Source organism: Aplidium turbinatum, chromosome 1, assembly GCF_918807975.1.
Source record: "Aplidium turbinatum chromosome 1, kaAplTurb1.1, whole genome shotgun sequence".
In the NCBI taxonomy this organism is placed as follows: domain Eukaryota; kingdom Metazoa; phylum Chordata; class Ascidiacea; order Aplousobranchia; family Polyclinidae; genus Aplidium; species Aplidium turbinatum.
The window spans coordinates 57,462,523-57,487,620 of NC_137472.1; the positions used below are offsets into that span (position 1 = coordinate 57,462,523).

The 25,098-nt window shown below is 36.2% G+C and overlaps 1 protein-coding gene across 1 annotated transcript; it reads right to left on the bottom strand.

The window, feature by feature from the left end:
• Positions 1 to 6,123: 6,123 nt before the first annotated feature.
• On the bottom strand, positions 6,124 to 16,490 carry LOC145773467 (uncharacterized). Its single transcript, XM_082584804.1, has 3 exons — positions 16,169 to 16,490; positions 11,813 to 11,966; positions 6,124 to 7,668 (listed from the first exon to the last, which is right to left on the bottom strand). The coding sequence occupies exons 1-3, from the start codon at positions 16,262 to 16,264 to the stop codon at positions 7,247 to 7,249; spliced, it is 672 nt and encodes a 223-aa protein (XP_082440930.1). The 5' UTR covers positions 16,265 to 16,490; the 3' UTR covers positions 6,124 to 7,246.
• Between the last annotated feature and the right edge of the window lie 8,608 nt (positions 16,491 to 25,098).

Genomic DNA, 25,098 nt, shown 5'->3' on the forward strand with positions numbered 1-25,098 from the left:
GCAGCTCTCTCATTGACATTGTTGTCTCAAGTTATAGTTTGCGCTTCTTTTACTTTCTGATGCAACACATTGGGAGTCCAAATGAAAACAATTAGCTTAGTGTTTTGTTCTGAAGAAGAAGGTTGATACTTACAGAATTGATTTTATCCAAGGTAGCTTAGGCTACGTTGAAGCTTAGCTGCAGGTGACATCTTACGGTTCACACGCTTATCTTTGCTAGCTAGCTACCCCTGTTTGTATCGTTCCCGACACGTTAATGTCAAAACATAGAATGATGGCCCACGAAGAGAGGTATATAGGCTTATTAGTTACAGGCTGATAATTGAAACGGTCGTCCTGTTTCTGGACTGTGGGGTTATTCTACCAAAACTATTTTGACTGACGTCTAAAGAAAATGAAGATTTATGAAGTGTTAAATTTAGCTGTAGCCTACCTAAACTTTTGTGAAGCAAATCTGAGAGGACTGCATTTTAATCGCGTAGCCCATTTGATCACAAAAATTGATTAAAAATTCTTTTTTATCATTAGTAGCTAACCAACCGCTGGGTGGCCAGAGCCTTTACGTGGCGCTGGATTCAAGTTTAACGCTTAGGGCAGTGGTTCCCAACCTTTTTGACCTTGTGGCACCCTATCAAAGAAATAAATAGTTTGCGGCACCCTGGCAAAACTGGATCAATTTTATGAGGTTTCTGTATTTCAAATAACTGTCTAAAATAACACAAAATGAGTTGTACAATGTACAGTATAGCGCGCGTAAATAAATGTATTTATTCAAAAATCATTGTGAAATTTGGGCTTGACTTCTTGCACAAAGTCCCTTAATATCTGGGGGCACATTCGATAAAGTCACCAGAATTTCTTCCTCGACTACAAACAGTCGTTCTCATTTTTTAGTTCCTATGTTCGATAATACGGAAAATCCACTCTCACATAGGTATGACGTGGAAAACTGCAGCAAAAGCACAATAGCTTTCTTTCCAACGCAAAGATGTTCATTTTTAATTTTTATCCAGAACTCGTCGAGATGCATCTGCTTGTGCCTAAGCTTAAAATTTCCATCGTTACGAATGTCAATTAATTCTTCTTCTTCTTTAAGATCCAAAACAATATGAGAGTCCAATAAAAATGGATTTCTTACCCATGCGTGATTTTCCGTGGACAAGCTGGGAAAATACTTCTCAATTTTTTCTTCCAATGATTTTAGGTGCTAAGTTATTAATGAGACAATTTCTTTGTTCTTCATTTCAGAGAAATGTGAAAGCATGTCAAAGTTTCCGTTCTCCACTTTTAAGGACCACATTTGCAGTTTTTTTCTCAGTGCTTTCATTTCATCGGTTGAAGTTAGAGAGTTTCGTTTTTGCCCTGCATTTTGGCATTCACATTATTTAAATGGTCGAATATATGTACTAAAAACGCTAATTTGGAGCGCCATAAAACGCAAAATCAAACGATGAAACCATGAAATAAAATGATGCAATAATGGTAATAATGATGCGTTTCAAACGTTTTTATAGAAAGAGCAGCAACGAGTCAAAATCTCTTTCACGCTGTTTTTCCTGGGCGAGAAAACAAAGGTTTACCGCGGATTATTTACTTACCGCCAGGGACTTCCCCACTAAGCGACTCTCCAGAAAGGAGTAATGAATAAATGCGAAACGCGAAACTCTATTGCAATATGCAATATCTCAATATTTCGCGGCACCCTTGAGCATTGCAATTGGCACCCCGGTTGAGAACCACTGGCTTAGGGGCTGTAAATAAAAGACGTTCGCAGCCAAGGGGGGAGAGGATTACAAACTGCGGTTTTTCTATCACACGATGCGCAGATTTTGCGGACATGGGGTCATTTTTTTGCAATTTTATGAGGACGTCTTTTATGGACAGACCCTTATAGAGATCGCTCGACTGCGTCTCGGCAAGATACTAACAGCCTATGCCAGAACGTAGACGAAAAATTAGCTTTCTCGGTCCCCATCTCAAGCATAGCCTACGCATGGTTAAGACTAGAACAGCGATTCTCAAACTGGGGTCCGCGGTCCTTTTGGGGTCCGCGAGACAATTTTCTGGGGCCGCGAAGCACCTTCCAAAAAGATTAACACGATCCCAAAGAAAAATTTTTTTTGAAAAGTAAAAAGTTTCAGGCAACTTATTTTCCAAACCAAAGTTAATATATTTTAATAAGCTGGCTTGGCATCCCTCCACACAGTTTTTTAAGACTGGCCTTTCGTTTAATTGTGATAGCCTTCGTTTCGTTTCTATCGCCTTTGTGACATCAAGGAGTGCATGGTGGTGACGTGCTCCTACAACACTCGTGTTTATCAGATCAAGAACAGAATTACGAAATATAGGCTACTTGACTAAAAGGAGTTAGGGCTGTTAGGCGAAATTGACTAAGGCTAGTTATTTTTACTGATTTAAGTTTTGAATTGAATGCCTTTCCAAACTTTTAGATTTTTTAGCCTTAGTCAAATTAGCTAAAAATTAATAACTTTTTAACTTTACTAATTAAATTTTTGACTTAAATTTCAGTACAAAAAGTGAAAATGGCAAAGCCTCGAAAAAAATTAAGATTCAATGATTCCTATGTTCAATTTAGTTTCACTGTCTGCGATACATTTTGGAGAAGTAAAGCCGCAGTGAGTGCTATGCTGGTTTTAGCAAGTTCTACTCTAAAACCTAGCAAGCTGAAAAGTCATTTGGTACACATCATCCAGATTATCAAAACAAAGATGCAGATTTTTTTAAATGGCAAGCTAATAGTTTGTCAAAATTTGATAGCACTGGTGATCAATGGAAGGAAAATACTACAGGGTTAAGGGCCTCCCACAAAGTTACAAGAAAAATAGCTATCGCTAAGAAGCCTAACACCAGCGGAGAACAACTGATCTTGCGTTTGTTGTCAAGTTATTGTATCAAACGATGCATAGCGCTCAAGTCCGCTTTCCCGCAATGCAGGATAAAGATAATAAAACAAAAACAAACAAACGTTTTGGGAGAATCTGAAGCTCAAAAGCTGAAGCAAGTGTCTCTGCAAACGACACTGTCAGTAGGAGAATGTCTGAGCTATCGGAAACCATTTTGTCACAGGTGGTATCAAAGATACAGAAGTCAATGTCACATTGATACCTAGCTCAAAACATGTTGGATGTACTGCATAATATCAAGATCATATTGAACTAAACGGAACCTAACATAGAACTGATAACACTGAAGCAGGTGCACCCATTTTATTGACGTGTGCATTTTTAATTGCATGTAACAAATAAATTATTATTGACAGTTTTTGCGCTAATTTGCCTAAAGTTTTTGGTGGACCGTGAGTCGTTGAAAAAATCACAAGGGAACCGTTCAACAAATTTTTTGAAAAAGTTTGAGAACCACTGGACTAGAAGAATCAATTGGTTTTGCTACAAAGCAAGGCTCCGGTTTAGCTGTTTTCGTTTAAACATTGTATCTCACTCATTGTATGAAGAAATATTTCTTCCAACTCAGCCCAAACCACCTTGAGGCTAGTTGATATCTTAGCTATCAAATCAAAAATTTCAACTTAGTGTCTGTAGGCTACTGAATTCCTGATCCAGTTTAAACTTCCATTATCGAGGTGACATGGCCTAACCTAATATAGTATCCTCCTAACTGGCTGCCAAACCACCTGCGTGACCGTGGTAGACCTATCGCTTCCTACAAGGCTTTGCAAAACGAAATTTGGAATAAGTTTAATTAATTTTGTAGAACTGTATTGAGCCAGAAACTTTTGGTGAAAGCTTCTATGCTGCCTTCTTCAGCCTAACTTTAATCCCATGCAATGTCACGATACAATGTAAGTACTGCTGTATTTTGAAAAATCTCAATTGCGTTGGAGTTTAACTGTGGCATGACGCTGGTCCACTACAATGTTTGTTTCAAAGAATGTACGATTGTACGGTGGCCTAAATCATCTAATTACCTACCCTGTATTTTTTCCAAGTACCAGAGCGCCGATGGTACGACAATAGGTGAAGATCTCGTGTTACACAAGAACACAAAAGGCAAATCTTCAAACCACGTCTGAATGAATTTTATCATCACTGGACGGTTAACAACAGAACTGACGTCATGAAATGAGTATATTCGCAAAGAGTGCGTTCCAATAGGCTAGTTTTTTTAACGCAGGGACATGGATACGTGGGGGCAATCGCCACCTTCCAAAACGAGTTTTTAACTGTTATTACAACGTCTTAATGACATTGATACATGTTGAATGATGTTTCATAAATGTTTGAATGCATGAAGTAGCTATTTTAGGGTGTCCCACTTTTAGGCGACTTTTCAGGAAAATTAGGTTCGGGTCAAATTCTGAATGGATTTTCGTCACTGATTTCAAAAATGACATTATTTTTTCATTATGACGTCATCTTGATGTGCCAGCTAGCGGATTTTTGCTGTTTTGGCCTTATCACGAATATGGTAAGAGCTAAAGACTTGGAACTTGTGCCAAAATGACCGGAAGGGACGATTTCCTATTTGTTGTCAATACAATATGAAACGCTAACTGCAACAGAAAGGCAGTTATTTTGAAAAAATGTGTTTTTGCTCATTTTTGGACAAAAAAAAAAGAGAAACACGGCAATTTTGCTACAGTGATGCTTTTATTTCGATTGTTAAGTTGCTCCACCTTGTTTAGCAATTAAGTACAGTGGTAGTAGTAGTGGTACACACTCTTGAATGTCTCTTTCATGTAAATAAGATTTATTTTACACACGCAAAAAGCTTTTTGGAAGGCAAAGTGAAAGGCCCTAATGCATACGAAGATGGTGGTTTGATGAAAATAATTAAGAAAATATCAAAACTTAAGCCCCAACATCTGAAAATCCGACAATATTGTAAAGTTTCATCACAGCTATAGCCGCAAATCATTTAAAAGCCAAGATCTTTTGGTTTTCTGAGCACAAGAAAGAAGCTAAGAATCGTCTTTTCGGAGCGACCATATGTGTCTTCTTGCTATGGCAGTTCATTTAGTGATGAATCTTCTAGGAAATTTGAAACCCCTACTTTTTATCGTCAAGAAAGGGTGTTGAATAATGAGTGGTTACTTAACTGCGCGTTGAATAACAACAGCGAGTGGTTACTCTACTTAAGATTGCTGATTTTTGGGTACTCCACGCATTGCATGTTTTTCATCTCCATCAGTGTTTTTACGTATGATCAACAACAACAATCGAGGAACAGAGCGCTTTATTGGCAGACTGAAACGGGTTGTGAACGGCTTGATTCGAGATGACCAAGATGATTTGGCCAAAACAGACTTGCGCATTTGTGCTGCTTTGTACAGTATGGTGTGATAAATAATCCCATTAAACTGTGTTGTGTTGTTGAATGGTGGTTTTGTTTGATAGATCTTTGAACGAAATGATCAAAGGTTTAAAGTTAGCTAGTAGCTATTACCTATTAGTAATTGCAATATGCATGTAAAAATCAATGCTGAGGTATATAATCAATTGCAAATACAATATGCTAGACTAACTACCACTGTACTTAATTGTTAAACAATGTGGCGCAGCACAGCAACTTAACAACCGAAATAAAAGCGTAACAGTAGCAAAATTGCCGTGTTTCTCATATTTTTGTCCAAAAATGAGCAAAAACATGTTTTTTCAAAATAACTTCTTTTCTGTTGCAGTTAGCGTTTCATATGGTATTGACAACAAATAGGAAGTCGTCCCTTCCGGTCATTTTGGCACATGTTCCAAGTCTCTAGCTCTTGCCATATTCGTGATAAGGCCAAAATAGCAAAAATCCGCTAGCTGGCACATCAAGATGACGTCATAATGAAAAAATAATGTCATTTTTGAAATCAGTGACGAAAATCCATTCAGAATTTGACCCGAACCTAATTTTCCTGAAAATTCGCCTAAAAGTGGGACACCCTGAGCTATATTTTCTAACTCGTTATTTCAAATGTTAAAATGTTTGCTCTCCAAAAGTTGCTTTGGCTCCCCTAAAATTACCTTTCCAGCTACGTCACTGTTTTAACAGGGCAGGGATAGTTTTGTTTTTACAATGGTCCAATGGTACTTTTGACTGAAATAATCCAAAATGAGAATGGACGTCCTGTGTAATCGCAAGACAAATTTTCAATTGCTTACGCGTGTTAAGTTTTATTATTTTTTGGGATCAGCGAGAAAACAAGTGTCTCGTATATAATCAATACCTTCTCGAGTAAGATACGTTACATCAATTTCGTAAGTCATCTTACCACGGGTGGAAAACAAACTTGAAAGCATGATTGCAATCGTGAACAAATGTAAAAATTAAACCTTAGCAATTGAAGACTCGAGTTTTAAATCAACAATCGTAGAAAAGTTTAAGTTATAGCAACAAGACTTCAACGATCGGAAACTTCACCCTGTCAATCTCGGTGACCGGGTCGCGAATTTTTTTTCCCACGAGCTTTCTGTCTCATTGATTCAAGTCACTCTAAAAGTAAGATTTTCCTATAGTGTTTTGAGAGATTGGTTGATTCAGATTGCGAAATAACTATTTGCCAATGGAATTCTGCAATGATAATAAAATATAAGCTTTCCCTAACCCTACTTTTTTGAAAAGCTCTTGTGCACCGCAAAAATTAATTTGAAGAAAAAAAAAGTTTGACGGGGGTCGAACTCTCGTTCTCACGAACACTAGGCAGAGGATGAAACCACTGAACCAACCGTGCCTACGAGAAAATGTTGCATTCACACGGTTATAATACAAACTTTTACCAAAATAAGTAAATGAGACAAAAATCTCGTGGGAAAAAAATTTTCGCGACCGGGTCTGTGTCAATGATTCAAAGCTTCTACAAGTACAACTCCGGGTACAACTGTAAGGATTAAGCTTTGCAAGAAGCTTTTGCAGTCCGAGAATAAAGATTCAATCAACGCTGAAGTTGTGTGGTTATTTGGTTAAAACAGTCTCCTGTGCAAAATTTTATTTTTCTAACGGATTGATTTGTCATAAAAGCTGTGCAATGTTCTTCACTGCGTAGTTTAATACATGTTCGCAGCACTATAACCGGCTTGGACAGGAAAACCCACTTTTTAGACTTGGTAACTTTCGAATTCAAATCTTCAATTGCTGAGCAACACATGACCAGTATTTTTTCACCTATTCAAGATCACTCTCAGTGGACATCAAGTCAGCTTTGTTTCACTGAAAAACGTGAACGATATAAAATACACAAAAAAATTAAATTTGTTTTACAAAGTTTGGAAGTGAAAATTGAAGCTTATTCGATGATGGGATCACCATACTTATTATAGCGAATTTTATTTTCATTTTGATTGCGGTTTTCTGTTGTTAAATTTTCGCTATATGGCATTGACGGTTCAAGAGAAGAAACTGAAGGCTTGTACGCAGTGGATAAACCACTCCGTTCCTTCTCTCTGTGGCTACGTCTGAGTTCATCATATGATCGTGGAGCGGGAGGTGAATTGCTAGGCTGTTTATCACTGGAGGCCTCCATGTTGGAGTTATCGTAGGGCAACACTGCATCGGTCGTAGCTTGCCCAAAGCCAGGACTTAATCCTCCACGGGTCTTTGCTTTATTTAACATTTCTCGTAGCTGTGAATCTTGTGGTAGAGTTTCTTCCAGTCGCTTCATGGCAGTAGGAATATATGTCACTTTTCCCACAACGTTTCCAGAAACACCTACACAAAAATATCAGTAAAAACTTATTTGAAGAATAAAGCAGATGCATTTTATGTATCCAGGCTTACATCCGGTAGTTGAAGGTTTAGATCAGGAATGTCCAACCTTTTATTATAGTGGGCCGCATTGCAACTTGAAATAATTCAATGGGGCGCAGAACCTATTAAATTTCAATAAAAATGGGTACATAAAGAAACAATTAAAAACCATTCATTTCATCTTTGTAAATAGGAACAAATAACGCACACATAGAAACAAAAATTTATTTCTGCAATACAAAGTCGATGAGACTTTTGACATTGTTTTTCAGCTAAGATGTTATCAACATTTGCATTAAAAGACGTTGTCTTGATTCTTAGAAAGTTTGCTAAGTTTTTGTCGGTCAGTCTGTTTCTTCCTGTAGTTTTTCATGCATGAAAACAGTGATGTACGCGCATACAAAAAATATTGACGCCGTCAACGCAAACGCAAACGTTCGAAAAACTATACGCCGCATGCGTCAACGCAACTTGTAAAAAAAATTGGCGGCGTCAGCGCATACTCTAGCGCAAACTCATTTTGTTTGCTAGGTGCCAAACATTCACACGGTATAAACCACTCGAAACAACACACTTTTCAAGCCACTTCGCGATTTCTCGTTACAAGAAATTATCTTTTTGGCCGGAAGGCACATTTGGCATTGAAAATATAAGTTTTTGCCTTTCGAAGAAGAAAGCTTAAAATACTTTTCCATGTAGAGCCATAGATTTGTATTATCATGCTCCAATTCACTTGGAGATTAGTATTACCGTATTACAACTCTTTGTTATTAGAACTCAGGGATAGTTAGCATTACTAGTGTTATTAGCAGTAGGCTACTCAAAAGCCTCTCACAATTGGCCCCTGGATGCATGTTTTGCTAAACTGCTCAATGCTCATCAAGTTACAAAACATATATAGCCTAATTACATACTTACGCAACAGAATGTATAAATTGTCAAGTAAAAATTACCTTAGCTTGATAGCCTACTGTATGTAGGCCTACACATTACTACGCTACATTGCCTACAACAAGAATAACCGGCAAAGTAATGTACTACATATCACATACAGAGTACAACATCATGCAAGCAATCACGGTCGGAGACCAAATATTTGAGTTTGTTTAGATACATAGGCTGCACTGCTCATTGCCTTAGAAGTTTCTGATTTGCCCCAAAATGCAAGACTTAACTAATATAAATTAAAGTGCTCACAATTGCTTACAAACGCCTTCAACACTGCTTGACTAAAAAAACTTCTCACTACGAAGCCAAGTCATTGTTTACATTTTACATGGAGCGACCTTACTAACCTACCTACTTGCTTACTTACATTACATTCCTGTTCTGACCCGTAATTTACTAAGTACGGTAATTTCTCAGTAGGCCTAAGTTGTTTTAACCAATTCTTTCTTTTTTTCTGCAAGACTTCAGTCTCCACGTGGGACTCTAGCGTCAAAGGCAGTAGTGCGATATACAAACAAACTCCAGCTGACTGAACAATAAATGTCACTGTGACACAACACTAGAACAATGGGCAATTGCAAGACGTCAACATTTCGCAGTTTGACAAAAAAATTGCAAACAACAACTAAGACATTAGAAAGTATGCGTTGACGCTATGCGCTAAAAAACCGCAAAAACTTTACGGCGCAGCCTCAAGCGCAAACTATCCAAAAAAATGTGGCCGCAAGCGTTAGCGCAAACAAAAAGTCTACGCCGCAAGTATGCAGCGTAGAATTTGCGACGCATACGTTACTACGTACATCTCTGCATGAAAATAACTGCTCGCAGCAATATGTGCTGCCCACATGCGCAATAAATTTCTGGACAAATTAACTATTTGATTAAATTCATTACATGAATGTAATTCTTCATAAAGTAAAGGAAGAGTGTGTTCTCTGTGGAAAGTTTTCAAACTTTCTCGACTTTGAAGTTCAATCAGTTCCAGTTGGAATTCTTCGAGTCTGTAGTTATAATCTCGTTGCTCCCATACTATACTATTACTGCGCCCCTAAAAGCTGACTGGTACATTTTAATTAGGCTAAGATTCAAAGTTCAAAATACTACTTGGAGTGAAAATGACTAGTGGGCCGCACAAAAATCTCAGGCGGGTCGCACTGTGGCCCGCGGGCCGTAGGTTGGACATGCCTGATTTAGATTAAGTGGACGGGAATGCAAGGAAGCCAATCTTCGTATCCACCTTCAGGGATGTCTTTAAGTGTCTTATCAAAAACACAGCCACATGCTCTTGAGCGGTGTCGAACCAGCTACATTTCAAACGTCAAACTAGGCCTCTCACCACTTGGCTACCCAGCCGAGCCTCTGTTCCAGCTTCTCAGTGTTGCGGGTAATTATGATAACAACGCAACAGAACATAAACAGGGTTGTTAGTATTTTACCCGACCCAAAAAAACCCGGGTGGTTTTTTTTAATAAAACCCACTTAAAAAAACCCAAAAACACCCATAAAAAACCCAGAGCATCATATTTGTCCAGTTTTTATTGGAAAATTAAAAAATTTTACAAAAACACTACAAGGCACTTACAACAAACTTTAAATTAGGACTTAAGGATGTGATTGTGAAGTAATTTCCAAGAATAAACTGAAAACGTAGTGGATATTGCACAGTACACAAAAATCAAGTAATGTCACTTTGTGTATACTACACTAAAACTCATTTATGCAAGAAGGCCTTATAGTTAAATTGGTGAAAGTACTACTCTACTGTAGTCTGTATATATGATGTGAAATGCAATTTAGGAGGCTATTTACCAATTACAGATTCTGGATTCTAACGCATGGCTGTTTCAGAGCATTTGCCTAATTGGCCACGCAATCGCTCAATTGCTCATTCATTACTATATATAATATATTATAAATGATAAAAAATATTTAAACATGATGGCATAAATGCTCCTTGCCTTCAAATCTAAACAAATGATACAATAATGTGATTTCTACCACAGTAGCACCAACTTGGTATAGAAATCAGTAGATGATGCAACATCCAACTTGATCTTAAAACTTATGGATGATGCAACATTCAAGCAACAACAGCCCTAGTGCATTATTTTATTCAGTTATGCAAGCATGTACTGTGAGTGAAAGGCACTTCACTCGTAAAAAGTAGTTTTGAGGTGAAATAAGCATGAATCTACCTTTTTTGCATCTTTTTTAAAAAAACCCAATAAAACCCAAAAAAACCCGGGTTTTTTTAAAAAAAACCAGGCGGATTGGGCTTTTTAAAAAAACCCGGGTTTTTCTCAACCCTGAACATAAACCAAGTCATCGTCTACAACGCAACAGAACATAATAACAGATTGTTTCAATGTTTCTTAAGTAATATACAATGTAATGCCAACGTGATGAGTGATGAACTAGTGATACCGCATTGGAAAAGTTACATTTCGATACTTTTTACATCGAATCAACATCGTGAAAGGCAAAAGATTGCAACACAAAATAATTTCTAACGTCAGAGAAGTCGTGGCTAGATCAAAGCAGACATCAGTTCTAAAATACGTTCTTTGTTTGGAAAAGTGAAAGATAATCACGACTAAAACTTTGAGAAAAAGATGCTATTTTGACAAATATTAGCATTGGTCGGATTACCAAAAGTGTGGAAACCTATTAAATGGAAATTTAATGGAAAGAAAACGTATCCCAATGGGGATAGTTGTTGACCACTGAAAAAAATTGTTTGGTTTACAAACAAGTACATTATATAAGTAACATAGCGATCTGTATACATAGGTCTTGCCAACGTGCAAACTAAAGGCCTAACTGAAGGCCGATCCAATTTCGATTTTGAACTATCAGCTAAATTTACTTTATATATATCCTTTTGAAATGATAATTTTGGGAACCAAGATGCCAAAGCGTGATCACTGAATTTCAAATCATCGCATTACAAGCCAGCAAAAAGTGAAAAATCTTAAAGCAATTTTAGTCAGACATTAGCAGTGGGTGAAATCTGCAAATGTAACATATCATATCTAGGCTTTCAGTCCAATTTGAAGGTGCATGTTGCATGGCTTGTGTATATATATATGGATCACCAATCACCATGTATTAAAAGAATAATCTCCAATAACATCAAAAAACCATCCACAACACTTACAAGCTGCTCCTGTTAAGCCAACTCTTGCAAACACATTCATCTTAGGAAAGCTCTTCCTTAGGCCAATGTGAGTCAATCCACCTAACACCAGTGCCAAAGGATAACCTCTATAGATGGATGCCTCTCTTTGGATAGACTTCAAAGCATTTCTTTCCTGAAAATATTTTCAATAAGAAGGTGCATCAACTACACAACAAGTTAACAATGCACAGTTGCACACTGTATAAAGCCTTGCAGCATGCACCCAACATAAACAATAAACATTGCCTGATCACTTCACTTTACAAGACAGACAGTGTACATATATATATACCAGACCACCAGAGTACATATATTAGAGTGGTCCAAAAAAAACTTTTTTTGTAAATGTTAATGTCTCACCCTAAAATATTGTTACCATTGATGAGAAAATGATATATGTGAATTTTCATAAAGATTGGTTGATATTTAGGGGTTGCTACCGGGGTTCAAAGTTTTGTCGTTTGCCCCCATTTTAACGTTTCGAGAGGATATGATATGATACGGTACAGTAAAAAATACGGTACAGTGCCATTGTATATTGCAATAAAAATACAGTTTAATAATTACTCTATGGTCTGTTTATAAACTCATGTGTCCGTATTACGAATTATACTAACTGGTGTACATGTACGAAATGTGCGACTTTGTATAAGGTAAAGGTGAGTCCCATACTTGAATACAAGCATCGAGGGATGAGGTTCTCATTATACTAAGCCTTCGGCACTGACGAGAGTAGGGTGGCCAGTTCCTTTCTCTCGGCCGCCTTTACTTCAGCAACTACGCCCACCCAATATATTATACCCTGGGTAGAGGTGGGCGTGGGCGGTGTTTGTCAACAACCAGTATAAGCCGGGAGTCAAACCAGGATTGCATAATTGGAAAGCGAGCGCGTCACCGCTGCGACTTTGTATACTTGTGTTTAAAATTCAGAGACTAAATTGGACATTCATTAACAGCTTTAGAATACAACAAATAAACTACATACAGGAATTATTGCGCGAGGGTCTTTCTACTGCAGTCTGGATATCGCTGACGGTGATCGGCGACGACACGCCAAAGATACTGTTTTTGTTCTTCGTCACATGTGTGTAATGTGTTGTATTCCGAGATCAACGCCACTCCACGCTCGGCAATGTCCCAACCGGGGTGCCAATTGCAATGCTCAAGGGTGCCGCGAGATATTTTAACTTTAACCCGTTAAGTGTGGAATTTATTTATTTATTTTAACTCTAATCCACAATAAGCCTTTGTTTTCTCGCCCAGGAATAACAGCGTGAAAGAGATTTTGAATCGTTGCTGTTTTTTCCATAAAAACATTTGAAACGCATCATTATTGCCAGGTTTCATGATTTTATTTTGCGTTTCACGGCGCACAAAGTCAAATTGCAGTGATGGATTATCGGATTGTGTGACCCAGCACGATTATAAAATTGCACGATTGTTTGCGAACCACTATAAAATAGAAACTTTTGCATGGGGGATACCATACCTGCGCATACAAACACGATAGCCTACATAGCTAATCGAGAAAAGGCTAAGTTATAATTGATTTATTCTTTATACCAGTGCTCCGCAACCTTTATTTACTCACGGCACACTTAAAAACTCTTTAAAATTTTGCGGCACAATTCGGCCGACACATTTTCAAAATGTAAAAAATAACTATCATCTTTTTAATGAGATATTTGCGCTTGTTTCTTGCTTTAATAAAGTTAACAATTTGGATACAGTCATTCATTGTTTCTGTCAGCTCCCTTGTAAAATGTTTGATCATCAAGGCTTCCCTGTGTAAGCAGCAATACATAAGTTGAATGGCTGGATTTTGACGTTTTACCCATGCAGCTAAACTTCTTCCTTCGCCCACCATTGCTGAAGCACCATCTGTGCAAACGTTGATGCAGTTATTCCAATGGATACCATGGGTTATGAAAAACTCGTTGGTCACTCTAAAAATTTCCTGGCCAGTCGTTCGTTCCTGGCTGGAAGTTCTTTGCAAAATAATTAGGCTACTCGTTTGTTATGGACTCGCCATTGACAAAACGTTGGCTACTACACTTAATAGCTGTGCTTTCAATATTACGAAATTTTTCATTAAACACTGCTAACTGACAATTCAAAATGACCTAGCCTGACTTCTAAAAACGCACTACCACGTTAACCAGCCTTTTTTAAAACTAGGGCAGCCTTCCCATTGCGAAAACTTCAATGTGAGGCAAAAAAATCATAAATGCACTGTGGGAAGTCTAGCTAGAGTTTGAGTTGTCTTGCAGTGGTAAAGCGAGAATTTTTAAAACATAAAAACTCCTTTCTTTTCAAAAAGTATGTTCTGATGATAGTTATCCCACGGCACACCGGTTGCGGAGCACTGCTTTATACTTATATGAATATATTTTGTGAATTGCTTTGCGATTACAATTGGGTCTCCAAATTAGTGGATTTTCCGTACAAACGAACATTAAAACTAAAAAAACGAGAACGACTGCTCATAGTCGAGGAAGAAATGTGGGTGGCTTTGTCGAATGTGCCTCGAGATATTAAGGGACTTGTGCAAGAAGTCAGGCCCAAATTTCACACTAAATTTTGAATAAATACATTTATTTATGCGCGCTATACTGTACAACTCATTCTGTGCTATTTCATACAGTTACTTGAAATACAGAAATCTCATAAAATTGACCCAGTTTTGCCAGGATGCCGCAAACTATTTATCTCTTCGATAGGGTGCCGCAAGGTCAAAAAGGTTGGGAACCACTGCTCTAAACCCTTGACAGCCTGTTTTAACCTAAAAGGAGGACTTTCTGATGATTACCCTTTTAGGGTGAAACAGGCTGTCAAGGGTTTAGACAGTGGTTCTCAACCTTTTCTGAGTCATGGCCCCCCAGACTGTGGCTCTAAAAGACCATGGCCCCCTTGAGCAAAATAAAAATGTATTTGTTTAAAGAACAATGAAACGAAATCAATAAAAACAGTTAACAAATGATTAAATGATTTAATGCTTTCTTTTTCGTAATAGACTACGCTAGTAAATCAAGCGTATCCTTAATTGTTACGTTACAATCACAAAAGATGATGCAACATGCAGTGAGATAGAACATATGATGAAAAAACATGCTTTTAGCTAGCTTTACGATACTAACACCTACATGAGTGTTTTTTGTGTCACAATTCTGTTATAATTCATCAATACATGTTATAATTTATTAATGAAGCTTTTTATCGTGGCTCCCCTGAGAACGCTCTGTGGTCCCCTTGGGGGGCCGAAGGCCACGGTTGAGAACCCCTGGTTTAGAGGGTAATAACTATGTATGTACTATGTATATTAGTTTACATCATGTACATTTGTACATGTAGTTTATTTACTGTCTTCTAAAGCTGTTATTGATTGTCAAATTTAGTCTCTGAACTTTAAACACAAGTATACAAAGTCGCACATTTTGTATATATATGTAGACCAGTTAGTATAATTCGTAATACAGACGTACATGAGTTTATAAACAGACTATATAGAGTAATTATTAAACTGTATTTTTCTTGCAATATGCCATGGCACTGTACCATATTTTTTACTGTACCGTATCATATCATATCTGTATCACATCCTCTTAAAACGTTAAAATGGGGGCAAAAGACAAAACTTTGAACCCCGGTAGCAACCCCTAAATATCAACCAATCTTTATGAAAATTCACATATATCATTTTCTCATCAATGGTAACAATATTTTAGGGTGAGACATTAACATTTACAAAAAAAGTTTTTTTTGGACCACCCTAACATATATATATACATTATACATAGTAAGTCTGCATTTACTGCTGAGTGACATAAATAGAAACAAATGCACGATCAATAAGTATTTCCCATGATAAAACACTTACAGAGCACGAAGATTACTTACTGTGTGAATTTTTAGTTGACAAACTTTTAACAAATATTATTGTGATACCAGTTGCGAAAATCTGACATTGGTCACATGGCATTAAACTTACATTTAACTACTTATGAGAGCGGGTCTGCTACTATTCGGTGAGTCCGATTCGGTGAGTCCGATTCGGTGAGTCTGATTCGGTGAGTTCCTAACTTCTAACCCCTAACCTTAACTCCTAACCCCTAACCCTAAAACGGCAATGATAATTAGGCTACGGTACCCGATAATTTAAAAAAAAATTGAAAAAATCCCCTGTTAAGGGATCGGACTCACCGAATCGGACTAACCGAATCAGACTCACCGAATCGGACTCACCGAAACGGGCCATTCCGTATGAGAGCACCCTAGCTACAATGACTTGAAACAAACATGTTCATGAAATTTCAATATAAAAATTTATGGCTTTACCTCAGGTGATAAATTTTTGCTGTTGAAACGGTGATTCTCTCTGGGATCATGTTGATTGGACTCACTTTGATTTGTTGGATTTGGTGTAGAATCCATTTAATTTTTATATGATAGCACAAAACAAGAATTTGATTGTTCAAACTATAAGACAGATCCAAAACAAAGATTACACAATGAAATTCTCCACTAGGTTGCTAGAAGAGATGCCCTAGAACAGGGGTTCTTAACCGGGGGTAAATTTACCCCCTGGGGGTAAATTTCACCTACTGAGGGGGTAAATTTATTGAATCATAAATTAAGGCTTTCAGACAAAATTAGATCTGTGGAGTAGAAGAGTTCAAAAAGGAATTTAGACAAATTTTTCAACATTTGATGATTGGAAATTCAGTAGAAGTCGCAATGAGATTTCTGACCTCGAAGTCGAAATATGCCAGCATCTTGACGCCTTAAAAAAGAATTTTGACAGTTACTTTGAAGGTGAAAGTTTAATAGTAGCCTAAGGCTCTTAGGATAACTGATCCCTTCGAAGCCAAGTTAGAAAGTATTGCTGACGATGATCTTTGCAAAGATGAATTGATTGATCTTCAATGTTCAACAACTCTTTGTTCCAATTTCTTATCGTGCCATGGTGACTTTTCCAAGTTTTGGTGTTGATTAGTCAAAGAGTTTCCTATGCTGACTAAGCGTGCATTTGAAGTTATTATACCTTTTCCAACTACTTATCTGTCTGAAGCAGAGTTCTCTTCATTGTTGACTATTAAAACAAAACATCGATCTCGCTTAGTTCCCAAAGACGACATGCGAGTATAGCTCTTTCAACGACTGTTCCAAGACATTATTGTTCATAATCACAGGACCCCGTCAAGAACAATCGTGTCTTCGGCAAATAAACAGCTTGTTTTTGATATTTGCCAAGGTTAATCCAGACAAAAAAGGATGTTTTGCATTTCTTCGCATGGTTGACTGGACACGATGACATCACAAGGGGCCACCAAAACTGTGGGGGTAAATTTTACTTTTTTCATTCGGCAAGGGGTAAACGAGACAAAAAAGGTTAAGAACGCCTGCCCTAGAATGTTCATGTAAATATTTCAAGAACAAGTAGTTTGACTTCAAAAGTTTGACTTCAAAAGATATTTGGGTATTTTTTTTAATCATAAACCACCTCCAATTGATGCTTCTCAGTCTAATTATTACCTAATTGTACTAAAGTCCAGCAATCAATTAAACAATATTGATACTTAAAAACACTGATACAGCTAAATATCTTAATTCTTGATATCCTTATTTAAAAAAACATTTTTTGTTTCTCATTGATGCACTATCTTTAGGCCCTCCAAATCTGTTGGAGTACACTCTTTCGATTGAAACATCTTTGACAATTTAAAACCAGGCTGCAGCTGGGTACACAATATTCTGTCATGGCTGACCTGCCGCAAGACAACTTACCATGAGATTACTTGGCATAAATTTTAATAAGCCGATTCACGCTTCCTTAACATAGCAAGGCCGTGGCCCGTGGCTTGTTTGACTTGAACCTTAGACATCTGTTGATCTATTTGAGAAAACAGCACCAAAGTAATCTCAAAACTTTCAACTGGTTGGTTGCTTATGTTATAATTTTAAGTTGAAAATTAAGTTTTTAATATTATACGGTACCGTAATCAAATTTTTGTTTACAGATTAAAAAATATAATTTTCCTCACAATATAAACTGGTCTAGACCAGTGAAAAAACTGTAACAGGAAGTAAACATTAGTAAAAAATTTCACGGTGAGATGTCTCTACAACAGGTTGACTCACGACAATGATGACTCCTTTAAAAAAAACTCACTTAATAACAAGTTATTTCACACTAGTTGGATGCAAAGTTAGCGTCAATAAAAAGCCTCCATAATTGGCGATTTTCAGACAGTTCTTCTGGGCTGTGCTCTGTAAGAGATCGAACTCTTTGCATAAATGTTTCTGCTGGTCTTCCTTCATTTTGTTGCATTTGATCTACTTGATACTTTTCAAAATGCAACAAAATTCATAACCAAAGTAACCAGAAACGATAAAAACTGAGATTATTGTGGTTATCATTACAGAACTATACAGTTGGTAGTAAATTTTAATATATCGGTAAAGCTCACAATAAATTCTACAACAACTACTTGTAAGACTTTTCATTAATGGAGTTAGTTTTCAAAGGTACCTGATAGCAGTTTGCTTTGACCTGTAACAGTTTGGCTTGTACTTATCTCTTGACACACTGGTGAGTGGTGATGTGGGTTTTTTTTTCGGTCATTTATCTGTCATTGACCGATTTTTTAGCAAAATGTCCAAAAAAAATATAGTCAATTCAGTCAAAATGTCCGAAAAAATATATAATCAATTCGGTTAAAACGTCCGAAAAAAGTATAGTTGTAGCTAGTCAGGAAGTGCAAATTTTGGTTTGTATCAGCTACTTGAAAGGAAATATTTTCATCGGAAAAAATAACCGAAATAAATCAAAAATGACCAAATTTTTTCAAGTCATTTTGGACAAATGACAGAAAAGTGTCAGCGAAAAAAAAACCTAACTGGTGATCTATTCAAGCTCAGCTCTCATATGCTCAAAATTACAGTATTTCCAGATAAAATTTTAAGATTTCAAAGTGTACATTGGTCATTGAATGTTCATTTTTTGGCTTAACCAATCATAATTCATCAGCACATCATATAACTATAACGACATGGCAGGATCTTAAGCTACACAGCTGAAATATTAAACAGGCTCAAGTGGATGACCGTACGAGCCAGGGGGGCAGCTGCCCCTGTTGTTTCAAAACGTCGCAAATTCGGGCAAAATTTTGCAATTTTTAGGGCAAAAATTGCTATATGAAAAGCTACAAAATTGCATGAATTAAGAAAAACTATAAATTAATATCTTTTACCTATCAAACTAAGTACAGCCTCTTATTTGCACAAGAAATGTGCTGCAAAATTTTCATTTGGCACTCCCGTATTGATGTATTGTATTGCATGGTGATCAAGCTGTAGTACGAAATGCATTTAACCAACTGCATCATGTCAATTTGGGCAGCCACCAAAATATGTCTCTAATACTTTTGTGAAACTGCCCAATACATAAAATGTATTGCAGATTTAATTCCTGATGAGGACACATGTACGTGTCGAAAACGTTTGAGTTTATTTTATTTTAATTATGTTATATTTTGTGTGAAATAAAGCATGCTAAACCCGCTAAAGTTACTATGTTTTATTTCTCTATGGTTCAACAAAGCAAACTCTCTACCAAAGTTTTAATTAAATTTAATTTAACAGATATACGGTACTTTTTTCTAGACTTCTGTTATGTTTGACATATACAGTATTATTTTTCATTGTGATGGTCAGAATAAAAACAAACTGAACTGAGTTTAAAACATGTCAATCAATCAATCAATGTTTTATTTGTCAGTAACAGGAACATAGGTACATGTTTGAAATATGCAATATACACAGTACAAAAGTTACACAGGTTCCCATACCGACAGGGAGACAACGAGACGACCATACGGTCTACTAGTCAATTGCCACCCTACGGAAATTACGATTTTGCCATTTAAAATAAGCTTACAAGAGAAAAATAATAATTGAAACGTTCCCGCGCTTCAATAACAGCATACGCACAAAAAAAACAACATATTGATGATAACGTAGGCCAAAACACAAAATTCCATGAAGCAAGCAGAGAATAATAAAGTTTTCGAAGCAACTGACAAGTTGGTTTCCATAACATATCACTTACGATGCACTGTAGCTTTGTAAAATTAACGTTTTGATCTCTTTTTTGAAACAATGAAATGATAAGTTTTTTAGCCTACTTGGAACCTCTGACCAGAGCATTGGTCCCAATACCTGCATGGACTTCTTGCCAAATTCTGTGTTTGATCTGTTTATAAAATAATTGTTGCCTGTTTGATATCTTGTGTTATGCTGATGAATAGATGAAGCATTTGTAAATAAATCACAATACGTAGACGGATACTCATTCATATGAACTTTGTACATATGTTTTTTTATTTCAATGTTATGTATGTCTTTTAGTTTCAAGATGTTCATTTTGAAAAATAAAAAATTAGTGTGAGCATAGTAATTTTGTTTCGTAGTTATTCTTATAACCTTTTTTTGTAATTTTATTAATGGATCCAGTGCACTGTCACAGGCCTTTCCCCAGCTTGAAATACAATATTGCAAATGACAGTAAATCAAAGCGTGATACACATCTTTTAAAGTGTCTGTGTTGACATAATTTCTGAGTTTAAGCAACGCCCATGAACCTTTTGCTACTTTTCCGCAAATTTTATCTATGTGATATTTCCATGTTAATTTGTTATCTATGTAAACGCCAAAGTATTTTATTTGATCTTTTTGTTGAATGCTTGTGTTACCAATGTTAATGTTAAAATTTTTTATGTGTTTTTTATTTGTTATTAGCATGTATTCAGTTTTTGAGAAATTTAATGATAATCTATTAAGCTTCAACCAGTTGTAAACTTTTTGCATTTCGGCATTCACATTGTTCTGCAAATTTATTTCACATTTGTCGCTCATCATAAGATTGGTGTCGTCAGCAAATAGTTTAACATTCATGTTTGTTGAATTTGGTAAGTCATTTATATAGAGTAAGAAAAGAAGGGGTCCCAATGTCGATCCTTGGGGCACACCGCAGGTAACCTGTCTTGAGTTTGAAGAGATTCCATTGACGACCGTGTGCTGTAGACGATTGCTGATATAGCTTTTTAACAATTGTAATGGAAGGCCCCGAAAACCGTATGTTTGCAGTTTCTGTATGAGAATAGTGTGATCAACTGTGTCGAAGGCTTTAGCTAAATCAAGAAATACAGAGCAAGTTGTATCTTTATTATCTAGGTTAGTTAAGATGTTATCACAAACGTTTGACACAGCTAACGAAGTGGAATATTGAGGTCTAAATCCATACTGATGTGGTGTGATCAGGTCTTTTTTTGTTAGATAATTGTACATTTGTTCATACATACATTTTTCGAATATTTTGGTGAAGGGGGACAATAGTGATATGAGCCTATAGTTCAGTGGTTCTTAACCTATGGGTAATTACCCACATGTGGGTAATTTCAGGATAACAGGTGGGTAATCAGCTGAACCAGAATACTTAGAATTATAGATGTAACAAACAATGTCACAGCTGTAAGTGGTAAAGTTGCTTTATTACTTACACTTTTTTTTGAAGTTTTGAGTCCGTTCAAAACAACCAAACAAGCACAGTGATATTTTATCATTTTTAGAATTGTTTCGTCATAGTGATTTATTTTTTGCATCATTTTTGTTGCCGGTTTTATGTATTTCATATTTGTGACATAATAGTAAGATGTTTCTTGTATAATCAGTTCAGTTACAGTTGTTTTATGAGCAAGCTTGATGGCTGCGTTGCTGTTAGCAGTTGTTTGAAGTAGTTTATATAGTGTACATTTAGAGTTAGTGTTGAGACGAGCAAGCTATATTCTTTTGAAGATGAAAGCTTGAGAAAATTCTGGGGAATGATGGGGAAAGCATATCCAAAAGTTGTGCAAAACCACTAACATTGTTGACTATGTTCCCTTCCACTTATCTCTGTGAATCAGCATTTTCAAGTGTTGTTGCTTTGAAGTCAAAATTTCGAAACAAGTTGTTAGATCTGAAGTCAGATTTGCTTTGTGCAGTATCCAAAATCGCACCCAATATTGCATCGATTGTACACAAAAAAAAAAGCGCAAATGTCTCACTGAAACTATTGATGCCGTTCTTTACATTAAATGTTGTTTTTGCTGAATAACGCTGTTTTATATTTTTAATATGAGAAAATAGATAAAATTAGATTTTGGGTAATGGGATTTTGATCTGGACAGAAATGGGTAACAAGGGAAAAAAGGTTAAGAACCCCTGCTATAGTTGGAACAATTTTTCCTGGAGCCACTTTTGAAGATTGGGGTAACTTGAGCGACCTTTAGTACATCAGGATATACACCTTTATCGATACACTCATTGAATAAGTTGGTGAGGAAAGGGGCGATTATTGGTGAGGATAGTTTGACAAATCTTATAGGTATTCCATCATGTCCCGTACTTTTAGAGACAGAAAGATTATTAAGATGTTTTAATACTTCTTCTTGATTGACAGGTTTTAGGAAAAAGGAGAATGGGACACTTTGCAATTTCAATAATGAGCCAGGAGACGGTAGAGGGATTTTAGATGCCATAGAAGGACCAATTTCTGTGAAATAATCATTAAAACAGTTACTTATTTGTGCAGGGTCAGATATTTTTTCATTGTCAGTGCTAATTATTTCTTCTGGTATGTGAGCTGTGTGCTTATGTTTGTACTTGATGATGTCATTTATGGTTTTCCATATTTTTCCAGTGTTGTGCTTGCTTTGCGTAATAAGAAAACTGTAATGCATTTTTTTTGCTTGCTCTTTGGTATGAGTAAGTGCATTTCTGTCCTTTTTGTATGTTGCTTGTGCAGAAGTGTTTGTTGGGTCTTTTATTTTTAAGTGATATAGTCTGTTTTTAGTTTTGATGGAGTTCAAAATTCCTTTTGTTAGCCATGGTTTGGTCTTGAGTTTTTTTTCTCTTCGAGACAACAATCGTAAAGGTGCATGCTTGTTTAAAGTGTCATTAAAAGTGTCGATGAAATGATTAAATTTGCTATGAACTGAATCATTCCTTTCTGTGTATTGGTTGGTCAAGCTATTTTCCAGATCACAAACGAATTCATCAGCAACAAAGTTTTTCATGTTCCTTACTTTTTGTGTATATTTTTCTTGTTTTGGTTTTACAGAGTTTATCACAACTACAATAGGAAAGTGGTCAGAAACATCATGAATAAGAACATGGCATTGAATTTTATTTGATTGGTCGTTGCTGTATACATGATCGATTAAAGTTGAACTTGTGGAAGTTACACGGGTTGGGGATTGTACTAATTGATTGCAGCCTAAAGAGAGAAACGCATCACAGTAATTTTTTACAGCAGAATTTTTTGACTTCGCTAACATATCAATATTAAAATCACCACAAATGTAATATTGTTTTTTGAAATTATTTAACGAATCAATGCACTCACAGAATTTGGTTTGAAACTCAATTAACTTATTTTTGGGATGCCTGTATACTACACCAACTGTGCACTGTCTATTGTTTGATAAAGTAATATCCACCCAGAGATCTTCACATTCCTGTATGTTTAGACTTAAATTATTAATTTGATTATACTTTATTGAACTGCTTACGTATAGCCCGACACCACCTGCTTGTATTTTAGCATCAGTCTGTTTGATAATAAAGTGGACAAAATTATAGCCTTGCAAGCTAACAAAATGCAATCGATTTTCATTCAGCCAGGTTTCTGACACAGCAATAAGGTCCGGTGCTTCTTGCATTTCGACAAGCAGTGATTCTAATTTTTCACAGTTGCCAACTAGGCTTCTCATGTTTACATGTAAAATCGATAGCTGGTTCCTATTAATATTGTTAGTTAAAGAGAAGGAGTTTTTTGAATAAAAATTTTTACAATCCGCAGACATTGCCACAAACAAAGTATGACCAACAGATGAATACAAAACCAATAACGCAGGACACGAAAGATTACAAAATGACTTTGCAACAAAACAGATTAAAAGCAAAATCACCGACACCTGCATTTATAACTTGTAGTCAGGATAATCAAAGAATTCACTTATGTGTGACGAAATAGGACGGTGTCTAACAAGCACCGAAAAAGAACAAATAACAAGTCTGGTTTAAGTGGTGTAAGAAACACTTTAGAAAATAAACAAAACACTATTATTGCGTTATAAAATATTTAATTTAGCAAGGATTTTGTAAATTGACTAACTAATAATTTTAATTTGAAACTAAGAACTAAATTAAATTACGGTACTTTAGTTGATGAAAGGTAAGTTAGGGCAAAATTCCGTCAAGCAGTGATATTACGTCACAAAGGATGAAACTTAGGGGAAAAATATTAGTCAGTCTTGACCTAGCTGAATCTGATTACTGTGCTTCAAAATTGTGTAGAACTACAAATTAATAGAATAACAAACTAAAATTAAACAAAAAATGGAGTGGTAGCGTACAATAAACTGTCCAGATTTGATCTTTTTTTCTTCTGAAATTTGATTTGTTTCCAATAAATTAACCTCTTTGGTGTTGATGGTTGAGCTTGTGCTGAAATTGGTCTTGATTGGGTTGAAGGTTATTAGTAACGGTTGGGTGAAAAATAATGGCTGGGTTTAGAAAATGTAAGAAAGTCAAAAATGAGTCCTTTTAACTTACTTTGTCTTCTAAACTTGAGGATTTTACTGGCAGCTGTGATTATCTTCGTTAATGCCAAAAAACAAACAAACAATGACTGCTGACTTCTTAGCTAGCCTAACTGAAGGTCTTTTCAAGTTTAATTATCTCTGCAACTTCCTGGTTGATTTTGATAGTTTTGGTGTTGATATGACTACAATCAAATTTTCTTCTTGCTTTTTCTAGAATTAGCTTTTCTCCAGGCCTTAATTATTTTTTTGAGTCCATTTTTTGATTTGGGCCTGGAGAGAGAAATTTTTGCTGCTTGCTTTATTGCCTAATTACATACGGGGACATAAAGTTTTACTGGTTGGTTTAAATTTTTAATTTTATCCTCTTGCTGAGAAAGTCGCTAATAGTTTTTGTTCCCAGCAGTTTTTTTATAATGTATTTGAAGCTTTAAACCGCTGACACAGGGCCGGTTACCGAGATAAACAAAGTAAAGATTTCTCTAAATGTTTGTTAATTAATCCATCCAGTCGGTGCCCCTTGATAGACAGCAGTCGTGAAATGCGTTGCTCAAGCGCTCAGCCCGAGAGCAGAATCAGCACCGCTTCATCTTGAAATTTCTTTGTGTAAAAAGCTGGGTTCTA